Source organism: Leucopleurus acutus (genome assembly GCF_964270905.1).
Source record: "Leucopleurus acutus genome assembly, chromosome: 3".
In the NCBI taxonomy this organism is placed as follows: domain Eukaryota; kingdom Metazoa; phylum Chordata; class Mammalia; order Artiodactyla; family Delphinidae; genus Leucopleurus; species Leucopleurus acutus.
Genome location: NC_139145.1, coordinates 71467791 through 71479901, shown reverse-complemented (window position 1 = coordinate 71479901; position 12111 = coordinate 71467791). Strand labels below are relative to the sequence as shown.

At 40.2% G+C, this 12111-nt stretch overlaps 1 protein-coding gene across 2 annotated transcripts in view; it reads left to right on the top strand.

Moving 5' to 3' along the window:
- Nucleotides 1–10771, top strand: part of LMNB1 (lamin B1) — a 67791-nt gene extending 57020 nt beyond the window's left edge. For both annotated transcript variants that reach the window (XM_082836038.1, XM_082836039.1), the window contains exons 9-11: nt 1118–1237; nt 6453–6560; nt 10111–10771. In XM_082836038.1, the coding sequence (XP_082692164.1) occupies nt 1118–1237; nt 6453–6560; nt 10111–10152 (270 nt within the window). In that variant the 3' untranslated portion in view covers nt 10153–10771. The remainder of the gene's footprint in view (nt 1–1117; nt 1238–6452; nt 6561–10110) is intronic.
- The last annotated feature ends 1340 nt before the right edge of the window (nt 10772–12111 follow it).

Here is a 12111-nt window from a genome sequence, read left to right as displayed (position 1 = left end):
CCATTTATAATGGTGATGGAAGATCTGGAAGCTTCAAGTGAGCACTTTAAGAGGAAGGGGTCTCTCCTAATTAGTAATTGATAAGGTCTCCTCCCCATTTAAAAGAATACCTGCTTATACTATCTCCAGTCTTCATTCTGCCATCATATGGCCCTTTATATTGCAAGACAATTTATGGAGTACAAAACTTTCCTGTCTCTTTTCATATGGTCTTTTAGAAAGATCAGGACTGGTAGTAGTGTCCCTACAAGTGAGGACATAGAGGTTTGTAGAGGTGTAGTGTTATGTCCATGATACAAACCCAGGTTTTCTAACTCTCAAGTGTTCTCTATTCTACCAATGCTCTTCTGCCAGTAAATACATAAAAAATGTTGCAGAATTTCCCTGCTTATGAAAAGGGAAATCTTTCTGTTTCTTTTGCCTATTTCTGTAGCAGTCATATTTTCCATTGAATAATGGGTTATTTGTTTCCTGAATTCTTTTTGGAATTCAGACTCAGACACTGGGGTATTATGACACTGTCTCTGGTTGGATATATACCACCTTCCATTAGAATATTCTAGATAGGCTGTCTGCTGCAGAGCTTTTGAGAGAAGTTGGTCATCTCCTCAATTCCTGCTATAGGCAGCTGGAGGATACCATTGGAAGGGGTAGAAGGCTCTAACACGGAAGGGATGGCTCATGAAACCCGTAGAATAATAGAATGCTAACAGTGAGAGCTTATATTCATTGAGTCAGCCATCTCCTCCATGTGGGTAATCATTTTTCTTCACAACAGTCCCGTGTATTATCAGTACCATTTCTGTACCATTGGAGGGTAAGTAAGGTAGCTTGCTCAAGGTGAGCTGGCATGTAGGCGAGCTAGGATGTGAATCTAGGCAACTTCACTTCAGAGTCCCGTGTGTCAACATTTTTATTTATCAGACTGGGAAGCTGAGGCCTAGCTAAGCTCTATGGGATATACAGCTAGTTAATATAGCAAGTCTAAAGCTAGGCCATAGTTCTGGAACTTTTAGAATCAGTCCTCTTACAAGGTGTTAAAGTCTCATCATTATGTTGTTATTGGCACGTGGGAAAGCTGGGCTCTGTGTAGAATGATTTCCTTTTTTCTTTCTAGATCTGGGCTGCAAATGCCGGTGTCACAGCCAGTCCTCCCACCGACCTCATCTGGAAGAACCAGAACTCTTGGGGCACTGGCGAAGATGTGAAGGTTATATTGAAAAATTCTCAGGGAGAGGTATGGTCATTTTATCGGTACCACCACAGTGTCAATTTTTTTTTCTTCATTGAAGTATAGTTGACTTACAATGCTGTGTTAATTACTGCTGTACGGCAGAGTGATTCAGTTATACATATATGTACTTTTTTTTTTTTTTTTTGGCCACGCCACGCAGCCTGTGGGATCTTAGTTCCCTAACCAGGGATTGAACCCGGCCACTGGCAGTGAGAATGTGGAGTCCTAACCACTGGCCTGCCAGGGAATTCCTGTGTACATTCTTTTTTTAAAATACTTTTCCATTATGGTTTATCATAGGATATTGAATATAGTTCCCTGTGCTATGCAATAGGACCTTGTTGTTTGTCCGTTTTATATATAATAGTTTGCATCTGCTCATCCCAACCTCCCACTCCCATCCCTGCCCCAACCCCTGCCCCCTTGGCAACCACCAGACTCTTCTCTATGTTCGTACCACAGTGTCAGTTTCACCTGAGAGTTCATCATGCAAGTGTGATTTCTTTTCAAAAATCAAATTTAAATGTGAAGTAACTGATTGCTTAAATCAGACCAAGGCTGCTGAGTCAATGAAAGAGATGCTAACTCCAGGTTTTAGGAATGAAATATGATTGTTAGTACAGGTTCCAGAGTCAGTTTGTGTCCAGTTTCTGTCTTCACTGCCCAGTGACTTTGTGACTTTGGGTAAGTTCCTTCACCTCTCTTAGTTTTATCATTTTAAAATGGAGATAGTAATAACAAGATAACTAATATAAATAAGATAATATAATGAGAATAATATAAATGAGACAATCCTTGGGAAATGGTCAGAATAGTATCTGGCCACTGGTAAATGCTTAGGTTATTAACCTTGTTACTGACTTTCAACATGCTCGTGAAACTGAGTTTAAGGATTATGGAGTGTACATTTGCTTGATGTGTATGTTTTCAACACGTCAGTCCTAGAACTCTTGTCAAAGAACCTTACCTACCCCCACTGTCACATAAAGACACCCCCAAATTCCCCCAGCCACGCACACATACCAAGAGATGAAAATGTCTTCAAGGATGGCGTGGTTTCAGGTCAAAGTACAGTATCCCCTTAGGGGTTTCTTCTCTGCTCCCATAGTGCCCAGGCACAGACCTTGTCTAGCTTGTCACGTTGTCCTCTCTCACTAGAATAATAAGCATGTCAAGGGCAAGGACCTGTTCTGATTTTTCCTGGCACATAATAGGCACTTAGTGAGAAATTACTGGATAAAATTTTAGGAAAATCAAACATGGACCTTTACTTAAGTTCAGAGAAATAAAGTGTAATTAATAACATTCATTCTGGGGGTCTGAGGTGTTTGCATACGAGAAGTCCTCTGCCCAGCCATCTTTCCAGCCATCCCTCACTGTGAACATCTGCTGGTGTTTAGACTGCTCTTAGTAAGGAATTCACTGTCTGCTGAATGAAGAATGCCCTTTATCTCAGACTGAGGCTAAAAATGAAAGGTCATCTGATGATTTCCACTGCAGACTTCAGTACAGTTCACCTCCAAATACTTGCTGGTTCTCAGGGTGTGGGCGTTTACAGATGCCTTCCGGAATTCACAAACTTCGAGGAGCTGGATCTCCTCCTGTTCTCTGTGTGGAGCCCTGCTCGCTTTTTGCCTTCGGCACTTTGGAATTCTTCCCAGTTGTCACTGGTGCTGCTGCCCAAGTGCTGAAATTACTGCAGCTCCTATGCTGGTAGTTCCTTCGACATCTAAAACTGGCAGAATACATGTCTCTTTCAAAACAGTGTTACGAGTGCCGATTTGCCCAGATTGAAAAGCACAGTTTTAAGGGGCTATGGTAGATGAAATAGGTTTTCATGAACCATGGAATCTAGTCAGCACCTTTTTCTGTGTGAAAATGTGTTCCAAGTTAGAAACGATCTTATAGGAGGATATTTGGAATGCAGCGGGTTTAAAAGCGCACAAAATAGATACGACAAGTGAAAAAGTAGATGCCATGACATGGGATATGTCTGGAGGTAGTATTACCAGTGATGTTTTAATTAAGGTGAATGAAGCTCAGGTTTCCCTTCATAATTCAAACCACTGAACTCTATAATGGATTATTTGGTTGGTTTGTTTTCCTGTTCTTTTAATAAACTTCTGCATTCTGCTTGTTAGGCTCTATGAAGTGACCTCTGTCAGAAATGAGGAAAGTATTATGAATACAGTTCTTATTTCTGTGATTGTCAGGCAAGTACTTTTGGCATTTATTCATTTAATTTTGTGAGACCATGTTTATTAATAGATCCCAGACCATATTTATAATAATTCATAATTACCACCATAAAGACCACTTTTCTGTAAGAGTTTAGATAATTGGCTTAAGTCAGTGTAATTTTTTTACGTATATTTTCTTGCTGAGACATTGGAGATATCAGGAAACCCAATTAAACTGGCTTTAAAATAATGGGAATATATGAGTTCACAAAACCAACCATCCAGAGATGTCGTCTGTTTCCTGGGTGTCTTCCTCAGGTGCATCATTCTAGGTTTACTTCTCGTGGGCAAGAGCACTGTGCCTAGTCAGGTCCTCGTCTGGGCTTTGCTCTCGTAGTACCAGCCTGGGTCATGTGCCCACCTCTAAGCCAGTTCCTGGAGTCAAGAGAGCAGAGTTAGAGCTTGAGCCTTCTCCATGGCTAGATCACATCCAGCTTGTGACACACATGTCACATCTCCATGGGAGAGAGGGTACCCAGGTAAAAGTGGGGGCTCTTACTGAGAAATGGCTGGGGAGGGGTGGTCCTAGGGATGAAAAACAGCAAATGTCACCATAGAGAAATAAAATGTTATTTTAATGAGGGAAATAAAAAATAAAGCAGTCTCTCTGTACCTTCTAGAATATAGGCATCACTGAAATTTTTGTATATGCAGATGATTACTTATGTATACAGAGATATTCTAGTTTAACAGTCAGCTCCTTCATCAACAAAAACTGCCTTGATTTTTAGTATTTGCTGAACTGTGGTGATTTCAGGATACCCACACGCTGTGACTGAGCACGGAGTTGAAGAGGCAGCACGTGAGCTGGCGCTAGCTGGCCCTGCAGCACTGCTGGGGAGATGGGTGTACCTTTATGTGCCCAGGGCTTTACCCAGGCAGACCCATGGCATGTTGATAGAGACCATTTTTGTGTGCCTTTCAGGGCACTTGATAGGGTTGGGTGTCTTGCTGAGAGGAATTTTTTGGTAAAGACATTTGTCTTTTAGCACCTTGACTAATAATTTCCTGGGCCTAAACCTTCCAGCAACTTTTGGTTCTAAATTTGTTTTATTATTTTTCTATTTCATTTTGTCGACATTTATTTAGCTCACTTATATTCCATACAGGCTTTCTGCATTAAATTAACTGATTTTTAAATGTTGTCAAATGAAAAGTGCTTAACAGCAGGCTTACATTAAAGGCGATTATGCTGAAGTAATTCATAATTAATGAAGTTGGGCAAGTTGCTCTTTTCTAAGCTTCTCATTTGAGGCTCATAGTCTGGTGTTTCATCACAAGCTCTAAGAGCCGGTGTTTCCATATGGGATGTATACACTGTCATGAGTTGCTAGAAGCTGAAATGTGAGAATTCTATAACAGATTTTATTTGACTTTTCTTTCCTCATTTTAAGATGAGTTGAGGGAAGCTAGGTACTCTGAAAACTTTTTGGGAATCTTTTTTCTGTTTTGTATGCCATCATCCCCCAGTGGATATCTTAGTTCAAAGAGTTGTAATTGATCTAAGGATTCACATGCTTTTTTATTAGTACTAATTTGGTTAAAGCAAGTGTTATTTGTGAAAAGACTATTTGTGTGTATAAACATGGACTGATCTCACAGAATTGAAGTTTCTGGCTAATTCAGACTCAAAATGGTCTATCTTCCTCGGCCGTGCAACAATAATCAAAATTCCCTACAAAATACTACTGTACTACCTTACTTCATTTATAAAATATATATGTGGACATGTTGTAAATAGAACTCTCATTTCTCTGTCACTGTTCTCTGGTTTTCTTCCTCTGCCATTTTAAACTAGCTGGTCTGTGTTAAATTTCAGGTAAGCTTTTACTGACGTGATTTTAGTGTCTTCATCTGGAGTTATCTTTCTTGAGTAACCTTAGGACATGCATGGTACAGAGTAAAATTAGACGTTCTGCAGCACTCTAGGACACACTCATTTACTTGCTGCTAGATCATCAGGTTAGCCTTGTGCTTAAACAGAAACACTGCTGCATTTGTGCAAGTCAGCATTCTCTACAGGATAGTTATTTGTATTTGCACCTTTCAGTAGAAAATGGAAATGGTTACTTTCTGTTATGCCTCCAGTGAATAATAGGAGTTCTGTTTTTTTGTACAGAGTACATTGGAACTTCACTGGTATGTTGTTAGTAAATAGTGTTCCTGTGTCTTGATTCTGTTTCATTCAAGAGGAACTAGCTGCTGAAGGAATGAAAGTTTGTCCTTTTCATCTCACTCATCAGGTGGTCCTCTTGCCACCGAGGTCCCTGAGAGCACAGCAGTTAGACTCTGACTTCATTTTATTCAGCATTTATTTAGCACCTTCTCTTTGCTAGGAGCCAAGATCTTTAAGCTGAATTCATGTTGAGTGTTATAAAGAATTTAGTGTGCCAAATCATTTACAGAATTCTTAGTAACAGAATGGGATAAAAAGCAGTGGGAACTTCTCAGCAGGTATTTCAAATTGGATATCAGTAGCTCCCCTGCAGGGAATATTGAAAATCTAAGAACTGCTACTAATTATGCAAAAATTTCTGTTCAGTAGCTGAAGCTACTGATGAGCCACTTAAAAAAAGAAAAAGAAAAGAAAAGTCCCTGACATAGGAATGCTGTTTCTTAAATTTACGCAACGAAAAGATGTCGTCCTCCCACAGTCTTTGTGATTTTTAAGTATAGTGGGTTTTTTTTTTAAATTAATTAATTTTTTATTTTTGGCTGCGTTGGTCTTTGTTGCTGCGCACCGGCTTCCTCGAGTCGTGGTGAGCGGGGTCTACTCTTTGTTGCAGTGCGCGGGCTTCTCATTGTGGTGGCTTCCCTTGTTGTGGCGCACAGGCTTAGTTGCTCCACGGCATGTGGGATCTTCCGGGACAAGGATCGAACCCGTGCCCCCCGCATTGGCAGGCGGATTCTTAACCACTGCACCACCAGGGAAGTCCCAAAGTACAGTGTTTTAACTTAAATCAAACTCTTGTGTTTAGGAGGTTGCTCAAAGAAGTACAGTCTTCAAAACAACCATACCCGAAGAGGAAGAGGAGGAGGAAGAAACAGCTGAAGTGGCTGTCGAGGAAGAACTTTTCCACCAGCAGGTATTACTTTAATATATGTCTTTTAAATTTTATTAACAGAATTACATGAAAACCAAAACCAGTAGTGGAGCTTGTTTTTTCCCTATTACTTGATGAACTAAGTCAGTGATCTACCAAGTGGGGTTTGTTTTTCCTGAGGGGATCTTCAAGATACAGTAAGTACATTTGGGTACTGGAAGAAAATGTTTGCACTTCTTTTTTAAAAATTATTTCTCATATCAAATTTCAGTTTTGTCTTTTGTTTTATAATGTATGTAATATGTTATGTAGGGCATGTATGCCACATAAATAAGTATATATGGGTTGGAATGCATGCTAAAAATTATTTATTGAAGGGTTCTTTGATTGAGTTTAGATGACTAAATTGGAGCAGGTATCTGCATATAAACTCAAAAAAAACAAAGAGTAGGGACTTCCCTGGTGGCGGAGTGGTTAAGAATCCGCCTGCCAATGCCGGGGACACGGGTTCGAGCCCTGGTTGGGGAAGATCCCACATGCTGCAGAGCAACTAAGCCTGTGAGCCACAACTACTGAGCCTGTGCTCTAGAGCCCGCCAGCCACAACTACTGAGCCCGCGCACTGCAACTACTGAAGGCCACGTGCCTAGAGCCCGTGCTCTGCAACAAGAGAAGCCACCGCAATAAGGAGCCCGTGCACCGCAACCAAAAGTAGCACCTGCTCGCTGCAACTAGAGAAAGCCCATGTGCAGCAAGAAAGACCCAACACAGCCAAAAAATAAATAAATTAAATTTAAAAAAATCATTACCTGATTAAAAAAAAAAGAGTAATGTTCAGCTTCAGTGTGAAGCAAAATTCTTGCTGTCTTAAGTTTTTAATCATTTAATTGCAGGATAGATTTTAGCTGATGCTTGGACTTTTGAGAGTCCTTGAAATAAACTCCAAATTTGATTTTAATTAATTAAATTGGAATTATTAATAAGTAATGAGCCTTCAGTTTATATTCTCAAGCTGTTCATGTCTATCATTAATCAAAATTCCTACCCTTATCCTTATAAGATGTCGTCACCATGTCTCCAGATTTATAAATCTGTTTGTTTTGCTTAATTAGCCCCAGTCCTGCTCCAAATAAACATTTTCTTATGTGTTCAGCCTCCAGAGTTGAGAACCACTTGAGGTGGGTTATAGGAGAATGAATTTTTGGCATGGATACTTCCTCGTACATTTTGGAGGAATATTTAAGAACAGGTGTTTTATACTTGGCTTTAACAAGAAACAGGTACAAGATCCATTTTCTGCCCTTATTTGAAATATAATGACTGGAAGTAAAATAACAATATAAGAGATATCTCAGGGTGCCAGGCTAGTGGTTCAGAGCATGAGTTGTAGCAGGTCAGATGCTGGAGAAGGCTGTTTAGGCCACCAGAACAGTTGAGAAGATCTCTGGAAAATAGGCTTGTCCAGTATTTTGAAAGATGGGCAATTATTTGAGTATTAGAAGGCAGATGGTAGTGTTCTGTGGTTGTTTGAATTATCTGTTGCTACATTAGGAGACCACCTTAAATTAAAGCTCAGTGACTTAAAACTGATTTCTTAATTCCTATGACTCTGTGGTTTGACTGGGCTCCACTGGGCAGTTCATTTGTTCCCACCCAATGGAGAGTGAAGTCAGTCATGCAGTTGCATTCAGCTGGAAGCTTGGCTAGGGCTCAAATGTTCTCCATGTCTGTTTCCATGTGGTTTCTTATCATTTGGTTGTTTAGCCCAACCTTCTTTACAGCATGGCAGCTGGCTTCCAAGAGAGTGAAAACGGAAAGCATTAGATTTCTTAAAGGCCCATATTCTCTTAGTCAAAGTAAGTCATAGGCCAGCTTCAATTCCAGGGGAGGGTAAATAGTCTCCACCTCATAATGGGAGGAGTGGCAAAGAATTTATCATGATCTTTAATTCATCACAGGGTATATGTCAAGACTTGAGCACCAAGTATATCTGTCGATCCAGTTGTGTTTGTAGGGTGTGAGTGAGAGATAAGTGAAGTGGGGAGGTTGGTGTTAAATCAGCATACTCTGGAATGCCTAGGGAAGGAGCTTCTGCACACTTTGGAGCAAGGAGAAGTTGAGACAATATCAGAGGGATGACTGTAGAAGGGAGATTGCAGACACCCTGAGAGACTATGCAAATGGAGATTCATTAATTAAGGCATAGTGACCGAACTTGAGGGGGAGAAGAAAAAAATCAAAGATGTGCGAGGTTTTTAGCTTTTGTGATCAGAAGAAATAATGATATCAAAGTTCAAAAGAGGGGACTTCCCTGTTGGCGCAGTGGTTGAGAGTCCGCCTGCCGATGCAGGGGACACGGGTTCATGACCCGGTCCGGGAAGATCCCACATGCTGCGGAGCGGCTAGGCCTGTGAGCCATGGCCGCTGGGCCTGCGTGTCTGGAGCCTGTGCTCTGCAACGGGAGAGGCCACAACAGTGAGAGGCCTGCGTACTGCAAAAAAAAAAAAAAAAAGTTCAAAAGAGGGAAGATGGAAGGATGGATCAACTATTTTGACTTCATATTAGAGAATGAATCCAGTGGCCTTTCGAGTTGATTAGAAGTCTTTCTGGTTGACCTTCAAGAAACCAATTTCAGTAGTCAAGTGGTGTTTCACAGTCATGTTGTGAGATTTTAAGGAATTAATGAGTGATAAAGAAATGGATAGAGGGAGCTGTTTTGACTTCACATTTGAAGATGAACCCAATGCAGATGCTTCAGGATATGAAAGCTGAGGATCCAGCAAGCCATATTTCCTGATGTGGTTGTTCAGAATGCCATCCACTGAGCTCCTGTTTCCTAAGTTACCAAAGGATGTTATTGAATAGGAATTTTCAACTTCAGCTGCTTATTAGGATTTCTTAGGGAGCTTTAAAATTACATATAAATAGATACTGTTCCCCAGTTAAATGAGAAATTCTCATTTATTTTAAAAAAATTTATTTATTTTTGGCTGCATTGGGTCTTTGTTGCTGCGTGCGGGCTTTCTCTAGTTAAAGCGAGCGGGGGCTGCTCTTTGTTGTGGTGTGTGGGCCTCTCATTGCAGTGGCTTCTCGTTGTGGAGCATGGGCTCTAGGTGCGAGGGCTTCAGTAGTTGTGTCATGCGGGCTCAGCAGTTGTGGCTCGTGGGCTTTAGAGCTCAGGCTCAGTAGTTGTGGCACACGGGCTTAGCTGCTCCATGGCATGTGGGATCTTCCCGGACCAAGGCTTGAACCTATGTCCCCTGCATTGGCAGGCAGATTCTTCACCACTGTGGCACAAGGGAAGTCCGAAATGAGAAATTCTCATTTAATTGATCTAGGGACCTAGATCAGAATTTTGTTTTAAGAACTCCTCAGGATCTCAATGTGCAGCTAGAGTTGAGAATCACTGTTCTGGAATTTGTTGGAGTATTCTAGGGGAGAAGTCCATAAGAGAAGTTTAAAAAGGATAAGTGAGAAGTAATAAACGTCCATTTGAAGTTAGGTAATAATGAATTTGTAGTATCTCTGCCTTATTTTAAAATACCGTGATCCATTTTCTTAGCACTAATTTTTTTTTCTGTTTTCCTCATCAGGGAGCCCCAAGAGGTTCCAATAGAAGCTGTGCAATTATGTAAACTTCTCACATCAACTGTCTTCCTCAAAATAAAGAAGTATGGTAATCCTTACCTACATGCAGTGCAGAGCCTTCTCAGAAGCACAGAATATTTTTATATTTCCTTTATGTGAATTTTTAAGCTGCGAATCTGATGGCCTTAATTTCCTTTTTTGACACTGAACGTTTTGTAAAAGAAATCATATCCATACACTTTGTTGCAAGATGTGAATTGACACTGAACTGTGTACTGTTTGAAAAGGGTCCCTCAAAATTTTGACATTTTTTTTGTATGTGTGGTTTTTTTTTAAGTTCTTATGAGGAGGGGAGGGTAAATAAACCACTGTGTTTTAATGTGTTTTAATTTGAAGATTGCTCCATCTAGATTAGCAATCTGCTCTTGATTATTCTCTGCTATATATAACGGTGCTGTGAGGGAGGGGAAAAGCATTTTTCAATATATTGAACTTTTGTACTGAATTTTTTTGTAATAAACAATCAAGGCTACAAAAATTTTTTTTAAATAGAAAAGAGAAATTTTGTAAGAAGGCAATATTAACCTAATCATCATATAAGCACTCTGGATGAAGGATTCCACAAAACTTTGTTTTATGGTTACTTCTTCTCTTAGATTCTTAATTCACAAGGGGAATGGGGGGAGGGGGGAGGGAAGGGTTTCTCCTAAAACGCATTAGTTGTGTTTTTTAAGATAGTGTAACTTGCTTAAATTTCTTATGTGACATTAACAAATAAAAAGCTGTTTTTAATATTAATCTGCTGTCTTTTAACTTTAGAACTGTTTTGGGGGAGAAAAGCATTGGTTCAGTTTTACTTTTGATAAAAATAATTTGGCTTTTTGTTTGAAGTAGATTTTTCTTTAAGGCTCTGACAATGGGGAATATAAACACACAAACTATTTTGGGGTCTCCCCTGTTTTCAGTACTCTGTTGTCATTAATGATAGCACTAATAAAAGCCATAATAATAGCTAATTTTTTGGAGCCAGACACCATGCTCAGTGCTTTATATTTTTTAGCTTATTAACAATAAGACCTTTGAAAATCTCTGTAAGAAAGCCATTTAGGAACATTAGGGACAGTAGGAGAAATTGGGGAAGACACTCCTTTTAAAGGAAAAAAATGGAGATAATATTTCTGGAATCTAGTTTTACTTTTTTTTTTTTTTTTTTGTGGTACGCGGGCCTCTCACTCTTGTGGCCTCTCCCGTTGCGGAGCACAGGCTCTGGACACACAGGCTCAGGAGCCACGGCTCACGGGCCCAGCCGCTCCGCGGCACGTGGGATCTTCCCGGACCGGGTCATGAACCCGTGTCCCCTGCATCGGCAGGCCGACTCTCAACCACTGCGCCACCAGGGAAGCCCAAGTTTTACTGTCTTTTGAAACACAGAAGAGACACTGATTACAAGGAGTACAGTATGAATGATAGAAAATATGTGTGTGCTGTGTGGGGTAGTTATGTATGGTGATAACTAGAGTGTCATTTTTTACGCATTTGGAGAGTTTATCTTGTGATTGCTTTAGCTAAGTGAGTTAGTTCATCTTGTAGAAAGTAGAATATCCAAACCATCCCTAGAATGAACCGTTGATAACAATTCAGAAGCTAATCCAGAGTCAGTGTTTGCTTTTCTCTTAAAATATTCCTGCAGTAAGCTGCACAGACTAGCAACTTACACTTGAAAATAACTCACGAAGTCCCAGAATTACTGTGCTCTGCAGATTTACTGCATTCGCTGGTGCCGTCGGAGACACAAGATAAATGCTGGGTTAGAAATTCTGTCTGGTGAAGCAGATAAAATGATAACTTCACACAGATTTATCTTCAGAATGAGAATGGCAGTGCAGGGTATGGCCCAACTTGCTTGTGAAAAGTGTTGCCACAAGATAGGATTCTTGCCATCAAAATTCATTCTAGGTACTTTATTGCCAGATAAATTGGGTTATAGGAATCACTTTAATTAATTA